Genomic DNA, 16,254 nt, shown 5'->3' on the forward strand with positions numbered 1-16,254 from the left:
GGTGATACTCATTTCCCCTTCAACCATTTTGCCAGAATTAACAAGTATGCCAACATAATCATAAGCAAGATTGCAGTCGTTTACACCAGCCATAGAGGGTGAGATGACAGCACCAAAGGTGCTAGCAATTGCATTAAAGACATCATGATTCCATGCATGAATAGGGACCCCGTCAATGCGTAACCAAGCAATCCTATCCATACATGCTTCCACTCCCTCCCACTGCTGTATTGATGAAAACCATTTAGACTCTTTTACTTTGTAGTGGGCTAAAAACGCATCACAGTGTTTCTTATGGGTGAATGTTAGGAGAACCCTTAATCCACCAATATACCGGAGCCCATAGAGAAATTTCGAAAGATTCTCCGTGATTTCCGTAATATTATTGAGAATGTCAAGGGATTTTGCTTCAACAATAATTGATTTTTCCCCCCATACCCTCAACGGTTCCGATATGGTGTTCGGGAAATCGATAGTTTTTAGTTTTCCTGCATCTTTAATTTCTCCACTTCTAAAATGTAACAAGTACATAAAAATTGTATAATGTATAATTTAATTTGCTTGCACTTATAGTTAAATTATATTTTATACATGTAGTATTAGAGTTACTTTAACAAAGTTTTAATTGTTTACTTTATTAAGCAGTTGTGTGTCTAGGAAAATAGAATTTATAATGTTAATATATTTTTTTTAACATAAACATTTCCGTAGTCGGGCAGGAAACTGCCAGTTCATTGTATTACTATGGCCCCTCTAGGTCGACCTTTGTAGAATAGGATTGTTGTGTACGTTTTCCAACATATAAAGAGAGATATGATATAGTGTGCTCGACGGGCGAGGGTGATGTCACTGATGTGCATAATATTATGCTCGACGATAGCGATGTACGTTGTGCTAGGGCATCCAAATTCTAACATCGACATACATATATATATACAAGAACGATTATAAGACTTCCAACACATAAAAACATTTGTTCGGAAACGAGTCGGGTCAAATATTAGACGGTATAAATTCGAGTTACTTTAATTTTTTACGCCGCCGCAACGCGCGACGGGTCAAGAACTAGTTAGAAATAAAAGAAAATTAAAAAATTATTATACTATATAAGTTTAAATTTGAGCACTTTTCATTTCTAAAATCTAAATAGGAATTTTTTTAAAAATAATCCTTAAACTTGTTACCAAGATAACTCATTTATTCAACGGATCTTGTTTAGTCTAACTTGTTTATTAAATAGATGTTTAATAAATGAGTCGTGTTAATCAATCCAAAAACTATTTGTTTCATATCAGGTTCGTGTAGTATTTTACGACGTGTGAGAATGAATGGTAAATTTATTTAGTTATTTTTGGAACCCGTCCATTGGTTTTTCCGTATCCAATACTCCAAAAATATCCCTTTGGGTGGGATCAGTCGTGTTAACTTGTTTAATAAACGAGTGGTGTTAACCAATTCAAAAACTATTTATTTTCATATCGGGTTCGTGAAGCGTTTTATGACGTGAGAGAATGAATGGTAAATTATTTAAATTTATTTAGTTAATTTAGGAACCCGTCCCTTGGTTTTAGCGTATCCAATACTCCAAAAATATCCCTTTAGGTGGGATCAGAGTTTAAGATTCTGATTAGACGGGAAACCGGAGACTTTATGGGAGACTTGATTTCTTTTATGTGTGAACCGAGCATTGAAGTCTTTCGGCTAAATACAAAAAATGAGATCATAATTTTATTTTGTTCAAATGTTGAAAAAACCGAGCCAATTGTTTCCAACAAAATAAATGCGAACCTTATTCCTTTTGCATATAAGACCATCCGTAGTGGGGTATTATAGGGCATTATTTTTGAAAAAAAAAACGCCCCCTCCCCCATTACATAAGGCATTATAGGGCATTATTTTTAAAAAAAAAAATGGTTTGGCGTTATATATAAAACGCCTAAAATGGATTGTGGAAGGTTTGACTAGGTTTGACTGGCCAATGAGAAAATAATTTTTTTTTTGTTTAATGATTGGAAGGGGCATTATCAGGCATTATTTCCACTACGCCACTTTTGCAATAACGCCCTATGCTGACTGGATTGCCATGTGTCGAATAATGCCCCATGGTGAGGGCATTATTTTGTTTAACCATTACACATGGTCTAAGTGTTTGCAGAGTTTTCTCCCATATAGGTGTAGTTGAAAAACTTATTTACCAAAATAGGTTATGTAAAAAGTATTTACTAAAATGAGTGTTTTTTTAAAAAAGTTAGGTTTTCTCACTCTAGAGTCTAGATTATATTGGATAAAAGCACTACTATTTATATAATATGTTTACTTAATAATAGTTAAAGAAAAATTGTAGTAATGTTAAAAAAAATGGATTGTAGATTTTATATGAAGTTTTTTTCAAAGTTTTTTCCTAATTATTTTATTACATTTTATTCTTTCATAGGTGTTGTTTCAGTTCCCGTGAGCCCTCATAAGTTAATCGAGCTCGAGCATGGTCGAGCTCGGCTTGACTCGTTTGCACCCTACGTTTACCAACTTTAGAAAAATTCAATATAAGAACTTCTTAGTTATTAGTAAAATATATAAGAACCTCTTAGTTATTAGTAAAATGAAATAGCAGGCAGCCTGTTGGGGAATTTTGAACTTTGACCATGTTGATTTTACATTACCAACTTTAGAAAAAAAACTCGATATGAGATTCTAATATATGGTTATCGATCTAAAATGATGGCATAGCAGGTAGTGTGTCGTTGTGTCGGGCCGCTTTGCCTATGTTGACCTTTTCCCCGACATGGCACCTGAAAACCAGATATCTGAGATCGTGTTCATGGTTTTATCAAACCTAAAATAAGATGACTTTTTTGCCGTTTGTGTTCTCCAGATGATTTTGATGATTTTTGCTCACGGGCATCTGAGCTAGCTGCAGAATCAAGCTTTTTTGCCATTACAGAGGTTATTTTTATGAGTTTAAGTGGCTGAGATTTAATCTCAGCCAAATTCAATGGTGGATATTGATTTGAGAGTTGGTTAGACTTAATGGGTTCCATATATATATATAATTAGTTTAACACACTTTGTTAATGTATTTAGCATAAAATGTTATATAATTATAAAGTTAGAAAATCATATAATCGCCATCTTTTAAGAAACATTTAACCAGATAACCTTTTTATTAAGCCAATAAGGGTATATATTTTCTGCTAATCGTTTTTATATAAACAAATACATCAAAACCATTAACAAATCAGTTTTTACTACTCTCTTCAATTATTTTTATGTTTATTACAATGTTAATAAAATATTTCTTAAAAATAAGTTAGAATGACAAGAAATATAATGAACTTAAAATACGAGGAAATTATAATATGGAAAAAAAACTAATAAAATGAATTAGAGTGACAAGAAAAAGAATGAAATTCGTAACAATTATAACTGATACTTTAAAAAATTTAGATTTGAATTGAAATGAATGAAATAAAAACAATAAACAGTTAATAAACATAAAAATAGTTTACGGCTGCACCATTAAATAAGTATATACATTATTCTTATTCTTATAAATCATTATGTAATTATATTTTTATGTAAGGAAATTAGGAGTGAGATTTTTTTTTAAATACCCATTTTGGTAAATATTTTTTAAATCACCTATTTTGGTAAATAAGTTTTCCACCAACACCTATTTGGGGAAAAACTCAGTGTTTGCATGTGATTTTTCATTTTATATATGACAAATATGTGAAATATTTACAAACAAATTTTATAAATACTAGAATATTTTTGTGATACAGGTTTTAAACACGGTTGTTTAAACTTAACAATTGATTTGCTGATTTGCTAACACTTACTGGAGTTAAAAGCTTATTCGTGGTGGACCGGCAGAAAAAAACTATTTTGGTTTTTTCATCTTTAAATATCATGCGTAGTGGTAAGGGTGAATAATATCCCCACCCTTGGACGTTTTCCGCCATGTGGCAGTCCAGTCAGCAAACGGCATTATTGGACGTTTTTCTAAAATGAGTGTACTGTGGATGTGGGTATTATGTTAAAAAGGGGTGTAAAAAATTAAATAAAAAAAACTAACCAAAAAAGGGGATTGACCAAGAAAAAGAGGGATGTATGTGATTGGCCAAAATTTTGCCATTTTGGCGTGATTCAAAACACGTTTTGGTTTTTTTTTTTTTTTTTTTTTTTTTTTTTTTTTTTTTTTTGCAAAATAACGCCAAATCACGCTCAGGGGGTGAGGGCATGGTGTTTTCAGGCGTGTTTGGGGGCTTTTTTTTGAAAAAAAAAAACACGCCCACTAAAGACGGTCTAACATCCATTCACTTGTTAATTAAGCTGGCTTATACGGTTATACCGCATTATTTTTTTCAAGCTTCTAAGCATATGTGTTACTTGTTATAACTGTCATATATTGAAATGTGTCGAAACTAAGAAAACTAAAAATCTAATATCAAGTGTCTTGCTGCAGCCTGTGTTGGTTTGTTTTGAATAAAGTTAAGTTGGTTGTTAAAAAAAAAAAAGAAAAATCAAGTTTTTGATGTATATACAGAATCAAAGAGTTGTTTAAGAAAGAGTTGTTCAAGGTAGACGCATTAAGTATTTATTTTTCATTTCACGATGTATTATTTATTTCACGGGAAGTAGCACTAATAACATATAAAATATTAAAAAGTAAAACAAAAATAGTACATATAATATTTTTCTTACCAAAGAGTCTTTGGCCTATTGGTATCAAGGTTTAAAATAATGCTTTGCCTTTCCATGTGGTAAGAATTCAAATCTCATTGGTGACAAAAAATAGCAATTCAAATAAAAAAGTACATATAATATCTTTAATATGCCTTTCGGTCTTTAATTTATTAGAAAATATAAAAACAATACATATGTATTTGTTAAGTTTTTTTTTTTTTTTTTGTTTTATATTATCAAATATGTGTAAAAAATTTATAAAAAAATATTAGTGTGCCGGCTCGATTGAGCTCTAGCTGGCTTAGACTTTTTACGAACCTAGCTCAAGCTTGACTTTTTAGCTCGATAAATTAAATGATTCTAGATGATTGTATTTCATTGTCTAAGAACATGTAATGAGTATGACAACATAGTTAGAAAGTAAATCTTACTTGATGTTCTAACCAAAAATGACAACATAACTAAGAAGATAAATATTGAAATTTAGAATTATAACATGAAAAGTGATTCAAATTCTAATTCAAATTCTAAAATCATAATCATTCTTCTCTAAACCAATAAAACAATGTTCTCAAATAAAAGGTTAAATGGTAAAACTAAGACTACGGGTATGGGGCGGGGGTTGGGTACAAACGCACACGTCATCACCTCGGGTGGGCTTGGGTTTCAGCGTGGCCCTTTGGGCGGGGATTTCAGCCCGGGCGTTGGGCGGGGCTACGAATATGACATGGCGGAACCTCGTTGGCCAAGAGCGCTAGCCCTTTGAAATTGGCTTTTTTTTCCACACCACCCTAGCCTTGCCCCACCATACCCCTTTGAAATTGACTTTTGGTCTTGGGTGCCCCATACTCCACGTGTCGCACCATGCCCCCAACCCACGTCCCACCATACCCTACGTTCTAAAGGACAAAATTCTTCAATTTTTCTTCTACATGTCTTATTTTCTCACCAACCTAAGTTTCTAATAATTTGAGGTTCACTTTGTAGGTCGTTGTCTTCCAAGCAATATTCATCCCTTTCACCATCATCAATATTCAATGGTTACGTGTGAATCGTGTCCATATTTTAACAACAAAAACAAAAAAAAAAGCATATTATGTGATAGGTCTATAGAAACTTACAAATAGCATGTAACAATTATCCATAGTCTAATTCGAAATATAATACAATAATCTAACAACTTATAGTCCAAGTATCTGTAACAAACATTCTGGTTCACATCCTATTGTATTATATAAACTAACAAAGCATCCTGACAAAGTGAATTGAGAAATTAGGAAAAGACAACTTTTAACCTAAAAGAATCATTTATTGAATTATTTCATAATGACTATGCCAATTCTAGCTGGAGGTCCATGTCTTTGTATCCTGGGATCCATGACACTACTGTAAAAGGGTGTACAAACGATCGACGAAACGGTTGCAACATTACTAATCAAAATAGAGACATAAGTCACATGATCCATTAAAAAATTGGTTTTGCCTAAGTAGCCTAGAAGAATTGTGATAATAACATGTGACACCCCTTATAAGTAGGAAGGAATGATATTTTGATATTAAAACCTTTTGGTCCTTATAAGTAGGAGTGTAAAGATGACATGTGACACCCTTTTTGTTTCTCAAAAATACAAAAAAAAAAAAAAATCCAGCACAAAAAATCTAGCACAAAAATTACAGTACAAAAAATTATATCACAAAAAATCTAATATAAAAAATATAGCACAAAAAAATCAAGCAGAAAAAAATTTAGTAACAAATCCAGCACAAAAAAATTAATATACAAAAATACAGCACAAAAAAATGTTATACAACTTAAAAATACAACACAGTTTTATGGGTTTTTAGTTGTCATATTTTATATAGCAATATGGTTTCCAAAGATACCATTGTATGTGGAGAGAGAAAGTTAATAAATAAGATTTTCTAAAGATAACTTTACACTACTATTTTTTCCTACATTTCATCTTAGCCATTGATTTGAAAAATAAAATGTTAAGTTTCTTTCTCATCCTACTTATGCAAAATCAACTTTTTATTTGATCTTACCTCACTTGTGAAATATCATATACATATATAGTGATAGTGTAAAATACAGTATCCCTTAACGTACAATACGTACGAGATGAAATTATAACATGCCTAATTAGTTTTATAACATGCGTGATTAGGATTTCGCATGATTTCTGATTTTATACATGCGTGATTATGTTCATGTGTGATTATGGTTTATCAACATGTGTGGTTAGGTTTTTGAGTTTTATAACGTGCGTAATTTCATCTCGTACACATCGTACGTTAACGAATCTTGTACGTTAACCGACCCCTGTATATATATATATATATATATATATATATATATATATATATATATGCATATATATAAGGGAGGGTTATCTTGAGAACGCTAAATATTGCGAGAACCGTGAGAACGAATGAGAAAACCAATCAAAACCAATTTTTTTTAATACAAACATCAATGTAATTAAAATACAACATCAAAAAAAAAATTTACAACATCAGATAATTCATTTCTCATCTCAAAATCACTCTTATTAATTTTTTACACATGTGTAAACGAGAAAACTTACACATGTGTAAATTTTCAATATTTATGAATACATGTAAATTTAAACGTGTAAATTTAATTTCTAACATTGTATTGGAATAATAATGATAGCTTGTAAGCCTTGTTGTGTTCACTATAGCCAACTATCATTGCCCTCTCAATTTTATCATCAAGTTTACCATGTTTTTGAGCGGGGATTTGTACATAAGCTAAACATCCGAGAACTCTAAGATAATCCACACTATGTTTAACCCCACTCCATGCTTCTTCTGGTGTAATGTCTGGTACACTTTTGGTGGTGGTTCAATTCAAGACATAAGTTAAACAAACGACTACTTCTGCCCAATAAATGTGCGATAGGCCTTTACTCTTAAGCATACTTCTTGCAAGTTCCATTTACGTTCTATTCTTTCTTTCTGCCACCCCATTCTGTTAGGGTGTGTAGCTTGTGGTTAGTTGGTGATGTATGCCATTCAGATTGAGGAAATCTTGAAATACTTTCCCATAATATTCTCTCCCTCTATCGGTACGTATGCATTTTATTTGATGTTCACTTTGTTTCTCGGGTAAAGCTTTGGACAACTTAAAATAACTAAATGCACTTGACTTCTCCTTTAGAAAGTATACCTAGAGTGAAATCATCTATAAAGGTAATGAAATACCTATAGTTTCCAAGTGATGGCGTTCGCATAGGTCCACAAATATCTGAATGCACTAATTCAATGGATACCTTGCTTTCCATGTTACTTCCATAGGAAAGGAATTTACCATAAAAACACCCTTCATAAATATTATTAGATTTGATTATTTCTGGTAGTGCACAAACTACGAAGTGGTATGGAATGCATAATTGATATCACGATTAGACTCAAGAGGATACATTTTGTTTCCTGTGATTTTTACATTTGCAAAGAATTTACCACTTGGATCCTTTATTGTGCAATCATTGTTCTTGAAAGTTACTTCATAACCCTTTTAAGTTAACTATCCAACATTTAAGAGATTGTGTTTCAGCCCTTTTACATAAAACAGATTAGGGATCTTCTTATCGCAATTGTTGATCATGATATTTACTTCTCCTGTCCTTAACACTTCCAATTTTTTGTCATCTCCCATTTGAACTTCTCTTTTGTTGGATTCATCCAAATTTATAAACATGCTCCTATTTCCAGTCATATAATTACTGCATTCGCTATCAAGATACCAACATTCTTTGGGCACCACATCTTCCATGTTTAGAATCGTAAACATGGTATCATCATTTGTCTGTGGTGTATCATCCTCGTGCATCAAGATTGTGCCTTTCTTTTCGTCCTCTAACTTCTTTTGACAGAATCGTGTTGCATGTCCGATTCTTTGACAATAATAACATCTTATCTAGGAATTAAATCTTCCACATCCACGTCCTCTTCCTCTTGTAGAGTTTGTATTTCAAAAGTTTTCTTATCTTTCCAAGTTTCAGGATTTGATTCTTGGGTTTGAAAAGCTTTGATCATACATCTGTGTTGTATCGTATTGTCTCAATCTTAATCCATGAGACTACAATATGCCAAGTAATTTTTCAAACGAAATTGATTCTAAGTCTTTGGATTCCTCAACAGCGACCACCACTTATTCGAATCGTCATGTGAAACTTCTTAAAAAAAAATTCTAGTATTCTTTGATCAGTTATTAATTTTTCATTCATGCGTAATTGATTTACTATAACTGTTGTGCGGTTAAAGACTTCTTCTATTGTTTTTTTGTTTTTGTCGTCTTTAATGCATCGAATTCATAACGCAGTGTTTGTAATTTACAGTTCTTACCCTACTCTCTCCGCAATATGAATTCTGTAATGTTGTCCATGCTTCTTTTGCAGATTTTGTTGTGGCAAAACTATCGAAGATGATCTCACTGACGAATTGGAACAGTATGTGCCGTGTCTTTAGATCTTTCTTTATGTTTTCACGGTGTTCGTTTCGAATAGAATCTATTGCATCTTGTGCAATTTCACGGTAACCATCTTCAACAATGGCGCATAAGTCTTGTGATTGAAGAGAACTTGCATTTGTATGTGCCAATGGTAGTAATTTTGCCCTTGAAGTTTTGGAATTCGAGTTTGAATTTTTCCCGATGTTGTCATTTTGATAAGATTGAGGGCATGTTTGGCTAAGCTTTTTGAAACAACTTATTGGCTTTTTGAAAAGTTATAAGTTCTAAAATAATGTTTGGCAATGAGGGTGTATATGAGGGGAAAATTGACTTTTCCAAAAAGTCACTCCACACTAACTTTTTCAAAAAGTCAATAAGGAGTTTTATAAGCACTCCCAAACACCCCCTGAATATTTGGTGTATTATTCTTGCGAGATTGTTTCACGGGAGCGTGTGGCTCTAATACCAGTTTTGTTGGAATTGTGAATAGGGTTTATGCAATACGAGAGAAGAGATGTGTGTATGTTGTATTGAATAATATGAGAGTTATACATGTATATGGGTTTTTCCTCTCATCAACCGGTGTAACCCATAGAAATACAATAATATATGAGTTTCACTAATTATATAAGTTACAAATATTAATCTAACTTATAGTTCTAATGTAATTATCCATTAATGTGATAATCTAAGTTAATATAAATCTATATATTTTGTTTAAAAAGTAAATAAAAATAAACTAAATACAAATAAAAAAAAATCAAAAGTAAATGAACCCACATCAACACCGGCTGATCACGTCTATGTGGACGAACGCATGCGTCAAAACATAGCTCTTTGAAGCAACGTTCCTGAAAAACGCTTCAAAAACATAGCTCTTTGAAGAAATTGTATTTAATAGATCATTATCATTGAATAACTCCTGTGACCCGTTAACACATGGCCACCAAGTCTAGTTCTGTTACATCAGTCAACTCTAAATGTAAATCGCACGAATCATGGTCAAACTAGATTTTAAAATTTGTGGTAATTCAGCAACAATATACATGCATACATATAAATTGATATTTGATAAGAATTCACACTATAAAGGCAATACCAAATACAAACAAATTTATGACAATATAATATCACTCTCAATACATTCAGGATGTGTCGTTACTTAACGGTACATTCCCCCTGGGGCCATTGGCGGTATTTGGACTCCATAATTTTGCCTCTCTATGTTACCTTGCCACCCTGTAATTATCATAAACATTTAAGTAAATTCATCATGATACATGTGTGTATATATATATATACCAACAATCATGTCCAGCAAATCACACATATCGTAAAAATATTAGTAGGGTCTAAGGATGGTGAGATGTTGGCACACTTTACCTCTAAATAAATAGAAAACAGTAAAAACTAGTGTGGGCAGACATAACAAGATATGTCAACGGTATGTAAATATGTTTATACGATCCTCGCAGATTTCGCTTCGAAGTTAGACATATTTATTTAATTAAATGTATGGAGCATTGGAGGCGCAAGTGTCTTTACCAATTGATATGTCAAATCCGCGACGCTTGAGCTCCCTATACTCTTGACACAAGGCACATCGTTCACAGAAAAAATGAACAAGGCAATCGTTACAAGGAGATTCACGCAATCCGTATTGACTCCTCATTTTAGTCCGATAAGTACAAGAATATATGCATCCACAACATGTGAGAGCTTCAATTAATCCATAAAGGAACCCATGCACTCCACAAGCTGTATTAATTAAACATTAACACATATCAGTTAGTATGTTTTTCTTGATATCATCAAAAAACAATTTTACAAATGTATAGTTTGTATGGTAGAAATGAACTTACAAGTATTTCCTTTGTCAACAATCTCAGCTATCTGTCCAAAAGTGATACACGGACACCAACATGTTAAGCAACCTGTTATGCACAAACACATTGTAATCTACCTGCTTGTACCTTATAAATAGTTCTATGACAAGACAGTGACCGAACCAAAACTTTTTAGTCGGGGTCACTCTTTTCTCTGGTTACAGCATGTTTTTACTCAAAATAACTTGTATTTTATATTTTATGTATGAAAATCCAACAAACTAACGGACCCTCTTGACCCCCTCGTCACAAAATCTAATGAAAAAGTGAGACTTACAGTTGGGGACATCGGAGCAGCAGGCACAAAGGCTGCTCGACCAGTTAGCATTGCAGGCCGGAGGAGCCACGTAGTGAGCGGGGATACCGCTGGCATACTGAGGCTGAGGCTGCGGCGGCAGAGGTGGTGGTGGTTGGTTGTGTAAATGTGGAGGAGCTGATGGTGGTGGTGATGGTTGTTTTTGGGGATACATGATCAAAGAATGGGTTTGGTTGTTTGGTGGTAGCTTAACTCTGAAAAATGAGATATTTGATTCCAAATTAGTAAACCATTATTTAATGTTTAAATAAAACAAGTGAAGTCTCTATGCATCTACTTGGAAGTTTCAACCCAACGTATATATTAAGGCAAGGTGGGAGTAAGAAAAAATAAATAATAGTTTGTTTCGATTTTTTTTTTTTTTTGAAAGATTTGTTTCGATTTAAATTGATATTTAGTTTATTATTTTATTTTGCTCATTTGATCGATTTCCGATAAAACACATAGCACATGCAACTATAGATTTTTTATTAGACTTTATAATTTAGTCTGTAATAAATAAATATTTGATGTATAGACGGGACCTTCTAATGGGCCCCATCATATGAGTGTTGACCCGGTTTAGCCAATTAAAACATCAAGAAACGAATTCTAAAAAAACCATAATTTTTTAATCTTTTGGTTTTTTTTTTTAAATTCGTTTCATACAAAACCTTACATCTGTCAAAAAATAAATACATTTCACTTTTGACAACGTTTACTTGGTTATATTATTAAACTAAACTTATTATGTGTTTGTGGAATTATGTTATTTAGATTTATGATGAGGAATTTTCGTTTGTGGTATGCGTATATAATGTATATATGTGGGGATGGTTAATATGTATAGTGTGGTAGCGTTGATAGCCAAAGCATAAGGGGTATATGCAGTGGCGGATCTAGGATTCCGACCAAGCGGTAACGTTTTATAAATAGGCGGTAACGAAATTGAAAAAACGTAAAATTTTTCCAAAATTTACACTAAAAACGTCAAAAATTTTCAGACCAAGCGGTAGCGGAGGCTACCCCTTGTTCACACATACATCCGCCCCTGGGTATATGCACTAATAGGTCTGTGTCCCAATTGTTTAGTATTATGTGTCTTATATCCAAGGCTTGATGTAAAACTATTATCGAACCAGCGATCTCACTAGAAGCTTCCTCTATATTCTCACAGAGTAGAGGTAAGGTTGTCTACATCTTACCCTCCTCAGACCATACCTTATCTTTGCTATTGGTAAGATTTACTAAGTATGATGATGAGACTTATGATGAGTGGCGGAGCATTTTGGTGGTCGGGGTGCTCCGGCTCATCCTGAATTTTTTTGTAGGGTAAAATATTAGATTTTTAAGAGTTCGCCCCAATTAATTTAGATTTTGAGAGTTTGACCCCCACTGATTTTTTGTTCAAGACTGCTTATAATTGTAATTATACTATGACTCTGTCCGGTTTTTGGTTGTTTGTAATTATACTATGACTATGTCCGGTTTTTGGTTGTTTAAGGCCAGTAAATTCACACAAGGGCTTAATCTAGTAATTATAATACTTACTCAAATTTGTTGCGAGGTGCTTAATATTAGTAATTATACTATTTATATACTATAAATTATCAACCTATTTGTGCATTATGAGTTGTAAATCATGTTTGGGGAGTTTTCCAAAAAAAAATGTTGATTTTATACTTTTAGTCCAAAACAATTTGATGTATTATTTATAACCCAAAACTATTTGGGTTATAACTTTTAACCCAAAACTTTTTATTTTTTCAGTTTAACCTACTAACTTTTTTTACTTTCAACTTTGTTCTCCTTTACTTTTCATATTTCGCAAATTTTTCGTTTTACGCTTCATTCTAAATTTTGCAAGTTAACACGACGCAATGTGCGTGTGTGGTTCAATATTTTTACGTTCTGTTTTACGATTCGTTCTATGATGCAATGTACGTGTGTAGTTCAACGTTTTTACGTCGTCTATTTTTTTTCCTGTTTGACAAGTTCGTCATAACGTGCGGGTCCTAAATCGACTTAGTTATTATTTTATATGGTTTACGTTTCAGTCTAATTTTTTCGCCGCAAATTCAGTGTTGGTGGTCGCTGACGATGGTATGACATTGATGTTATTTGACACTGTTTATGGCCCCCGCCGTTTTCCAAAGAAAAAATGGTTATGCATATGGTTGTTGTAACCTTCGCTTTGGAGGTTTAAAAAAAATGATTTTTTTACTTTTCACCAAAAAGTATTTCATAAATTACTTTTGACCCAAAACTATTTGTTTTTTTACTTTTAATCCAAAATTTTTTGTATTTTGCAATTTATCCTCACAACTTTTTTTACTTTCAACTTTGGTCCTTTATAGTTTTCATTTTCCGCAAATTTTTCACTTTATGCTTCGTTCTAATTTTTGTGACTTAACACATTGCAGCGTGCGTCTTTGGTTTAACGTTTTTACGTTTCGTTCTAAATTTTGTGAGTTAACACGACGCAACGTGCGTGTGTGGGTGAACGTTTTTACATCGTCTATTTTTATCCCGTTCGACAGGTTCAACATAACGTGCTGGTCCTAAATCGACTTAGTTATAATTAAAGAATCCCCGCCGTATTGCGACGGGTCGTAATTCTAGTTTACTCAAATTTGTTAAATTGAACAAAACATAATGCGCAATAACTACTGTTCAAAAGAAAGCCCAATAACTTTCTTTAACTTTTTCTTTCCAACAATCCAATACAAAAGAGACCTCAATTATTGGGCCTTTTTGTTTTTGCAATCCAGTTCCAAGTCACCCTTAATATGCAGTTGTTCTTTAAACTATTTCCGAAGTATATGATCTTGTGCTTTAACTAGAGTCTGTGAGTTGAAATGTTAAATTGTACACAAAAGCACTTGCACAACTATATACCACAAAAGTCTATTAACAGAGTCCATAGCTTTTTTTTTAATTCTTTTAACTTAAAATTTATTCTTTGTTAGGTACCCAACGTGTTGTATAATGTCAAATTTACCAAGTACCGGTACCAGAAAAAATCAAGAAATGTTAATGATGCAGATACAGAAACGATGAAATGACTCAAGAACAATTGTTCAATTCAGAGGATTGAACCCAAAGGTTCTAGCCAGCCGGTGGCTGTCTCAAGTCTAGTTTACAATAATCTTTAATCGACAAAAACTAACAATAATCTTAGAACCCTAATTTATAATCAATGGAAATAGATAAACTAGGAAATCAAATCCCGACAAAACTGAAAAATAAATACAAAGATTAAAAATTAAATCACAGAAAGATAAGTCTTTATCCTTTACATGAAAAATTCATCTTACAACATCTTCCATACAGGTCGCCCATTAGTTCGAGTCTGGTTCTGTTTATAGTCCGGATACTCCTTTGTAGTTAAGAATAATATGTTTTTTTTTTGTGTTGTAAACTATAACGATTGTTGGTACCGTACTAGTAACAAAACAAACAAACAAGTACCGAGCGAACAACACCGGTACATGTATCTATATTATCGGAATAGCATCGGTATTCGTTTTAATGGTTTTGAATTAACGTAACATATTTTTTTCAAGTATGATAGGTTTATAAAATTCAGAATATATCGTTGGGATGCGCTATATAATATATGTCTTTAACCCGTTTAATATTTTAATAATTTGGTGTTTTTCTAATAATTTGCGTTCGTTAGCTTTTTTCTTTTAGCAAAAAAAAAAATGAATATACATATATTTTTAATTTTCCATTCAGAGATATATATTTTTTTTGAAAACGAAGTTGTGTTTGAATTGTGCGTAATTTTAATAACGTAAGCTATATCAATGCTGATACTCGTCAAATAACTCCGATATTGGTATTAGTATTATGATTAGAACAAGTATCGGTATTTTTATTTATATTTTTTTATCGATGAAAAACATAACTTTATTTTGTTGGGTTACATGGCTTTATTTTTTTGTTACACCAGACATCTTTAGTTTAATGAAAGCATTGTAAATAAACTTTTCTTTGTATCGGAAATTATATCGAGTATTGAGTATTGGCATCGTAAAAAATTAAGTTAACATTATAAAAGTGAATATGTAGGTGTGTTTAGTTTTCTTTTCTCTAAATCATGGTATATATGTTTGTCAAAGAAGGAGTTGTATTTGAAATCGGGTATTTTTATTGTAAGTTGTATTGAATGGTGTAACGTACCAGTACTGTGACGCAAGGAATCGACACTGATCGAACAATATCTGTAACGTTATTGGTACTATCGGAACTGATACCGGTATTTGTTTTTTTATGGTTTTTAACCAATTCAAATCTCGTCTCCTTGCTTAAGGTTTCGTTCAACAGCGCGGTCATGTTGTCAAACCTGCCACCATTCGCTTTGTACTTAGTAATGTCTTCTCCTAACGTTGGCTAGTTCATCAACTTCACATCATGAACGCCTTTTTGAATGGTGATCTAGTGGAGGTTGTATAAATGAAACAACCTCTTGTTTGTGTTGACTATGTTCACTCAGTTCATATTTGCATGATTCGTAGGCTTGAAACATGAATCAAGATCCTCTCTAAATAGAATAGAAGTAATTATACATATCATATTTTTGAAGCCCCTAATTAATGATACTAAGGAAAAAAAATAAGAAGCTTCAGGCCAAATGTTTGTGCAAGTGGTTTTTGTTCTTACTTTTAACCTAGGTTCTGGGATTAAATTCATGAACTCTTTAAGTTCCAAAGAATATAATTTGTGATTTAATACATAAAACGATATGATTTTATCTAAAACTGTCTTACATGTCACATGTTATAGGAGTCCAAAACATTTGTTGATACAACTATTTTTGTCTTATGAGAGAGGAAGCACACTGTCTCCCTACTCACTCACTGTGACAAGACTAACAATGTTCTACTTGTGCAATCTAGCATTGC

The 16,254-nt window shown here is 32.5% G+C and overlaps 1 protein-coding gene across 1 annotated transcript; it reads right to left on the bottom strand.

The window, feature by feature from the left end:
• Window positions 1-10,171: 10,171 nt before the first annotated feature.
• LOC110894416 (protein PLANT CADMIUM RESISTANCE 2) lies at window positions 10,172-11,589 on the bottom strand. Its single transcript, XM_022141649.2, has 4 exons — window positions 11,327-11,589; window positions 11,026-11,097; window positions 10,709-10,921; window positions 10,172-10,402 (listed from the first exon to the last, which is right to left on the bottom strand). Exons 1-4 carry the CDS (start codon window positions 11,517-11,519, stop codon window positions 10,326-10,328), a joined length of 555 nt encoding a protein of 184 aa, XP_021997341.1. The 5' UTR covers window positions 11,520-11,589; the 3' UTR covers window positions 10,172-10,325.
• Window positions 11,590-16,254: the final 4,665 nt, after the last annotated feature.

Source organism: Helianthus annuus, chromosome 12, assembly GCF_002127325.2.
Source record: "Helianthus annuus cultivar XRQ/B chromosome 12, HanXRQr2.0-SUNRISE, whole genome shotgun sequence".
NCBI classification, from domain to species: domain Eukaryota; kingdom Viridiplantae; phylum Streptophyta; class Magnoliopsida; order Asterales; family Asteraceae; genus Helianthus; species Helianthus annuus.

Bases quoted from the DNA above. Each gene is read 5' to 3' on its own strand.
- LOC110894416 (XM_022141649.2), bottom strand. From the start codon at position 11,519: ATGTATCCCCAAAAACAACCATCACCACCACCATCAGCTCCTCCACAT. The intron at 10,922-11,025 runs GTAAGTTCATTT...TAATTAATACAG, and splicing joins TGTTGACAAAGGAAATACTT to CTTGTGGAGTGCATGGGTTC. The intron at 10,403-10,708 runs GTAAAGACACTT...TGATAATTACAG, and splicing joins CGGATTTGACATATCAATTG to GGTGGCAAGGTAACATAGAG.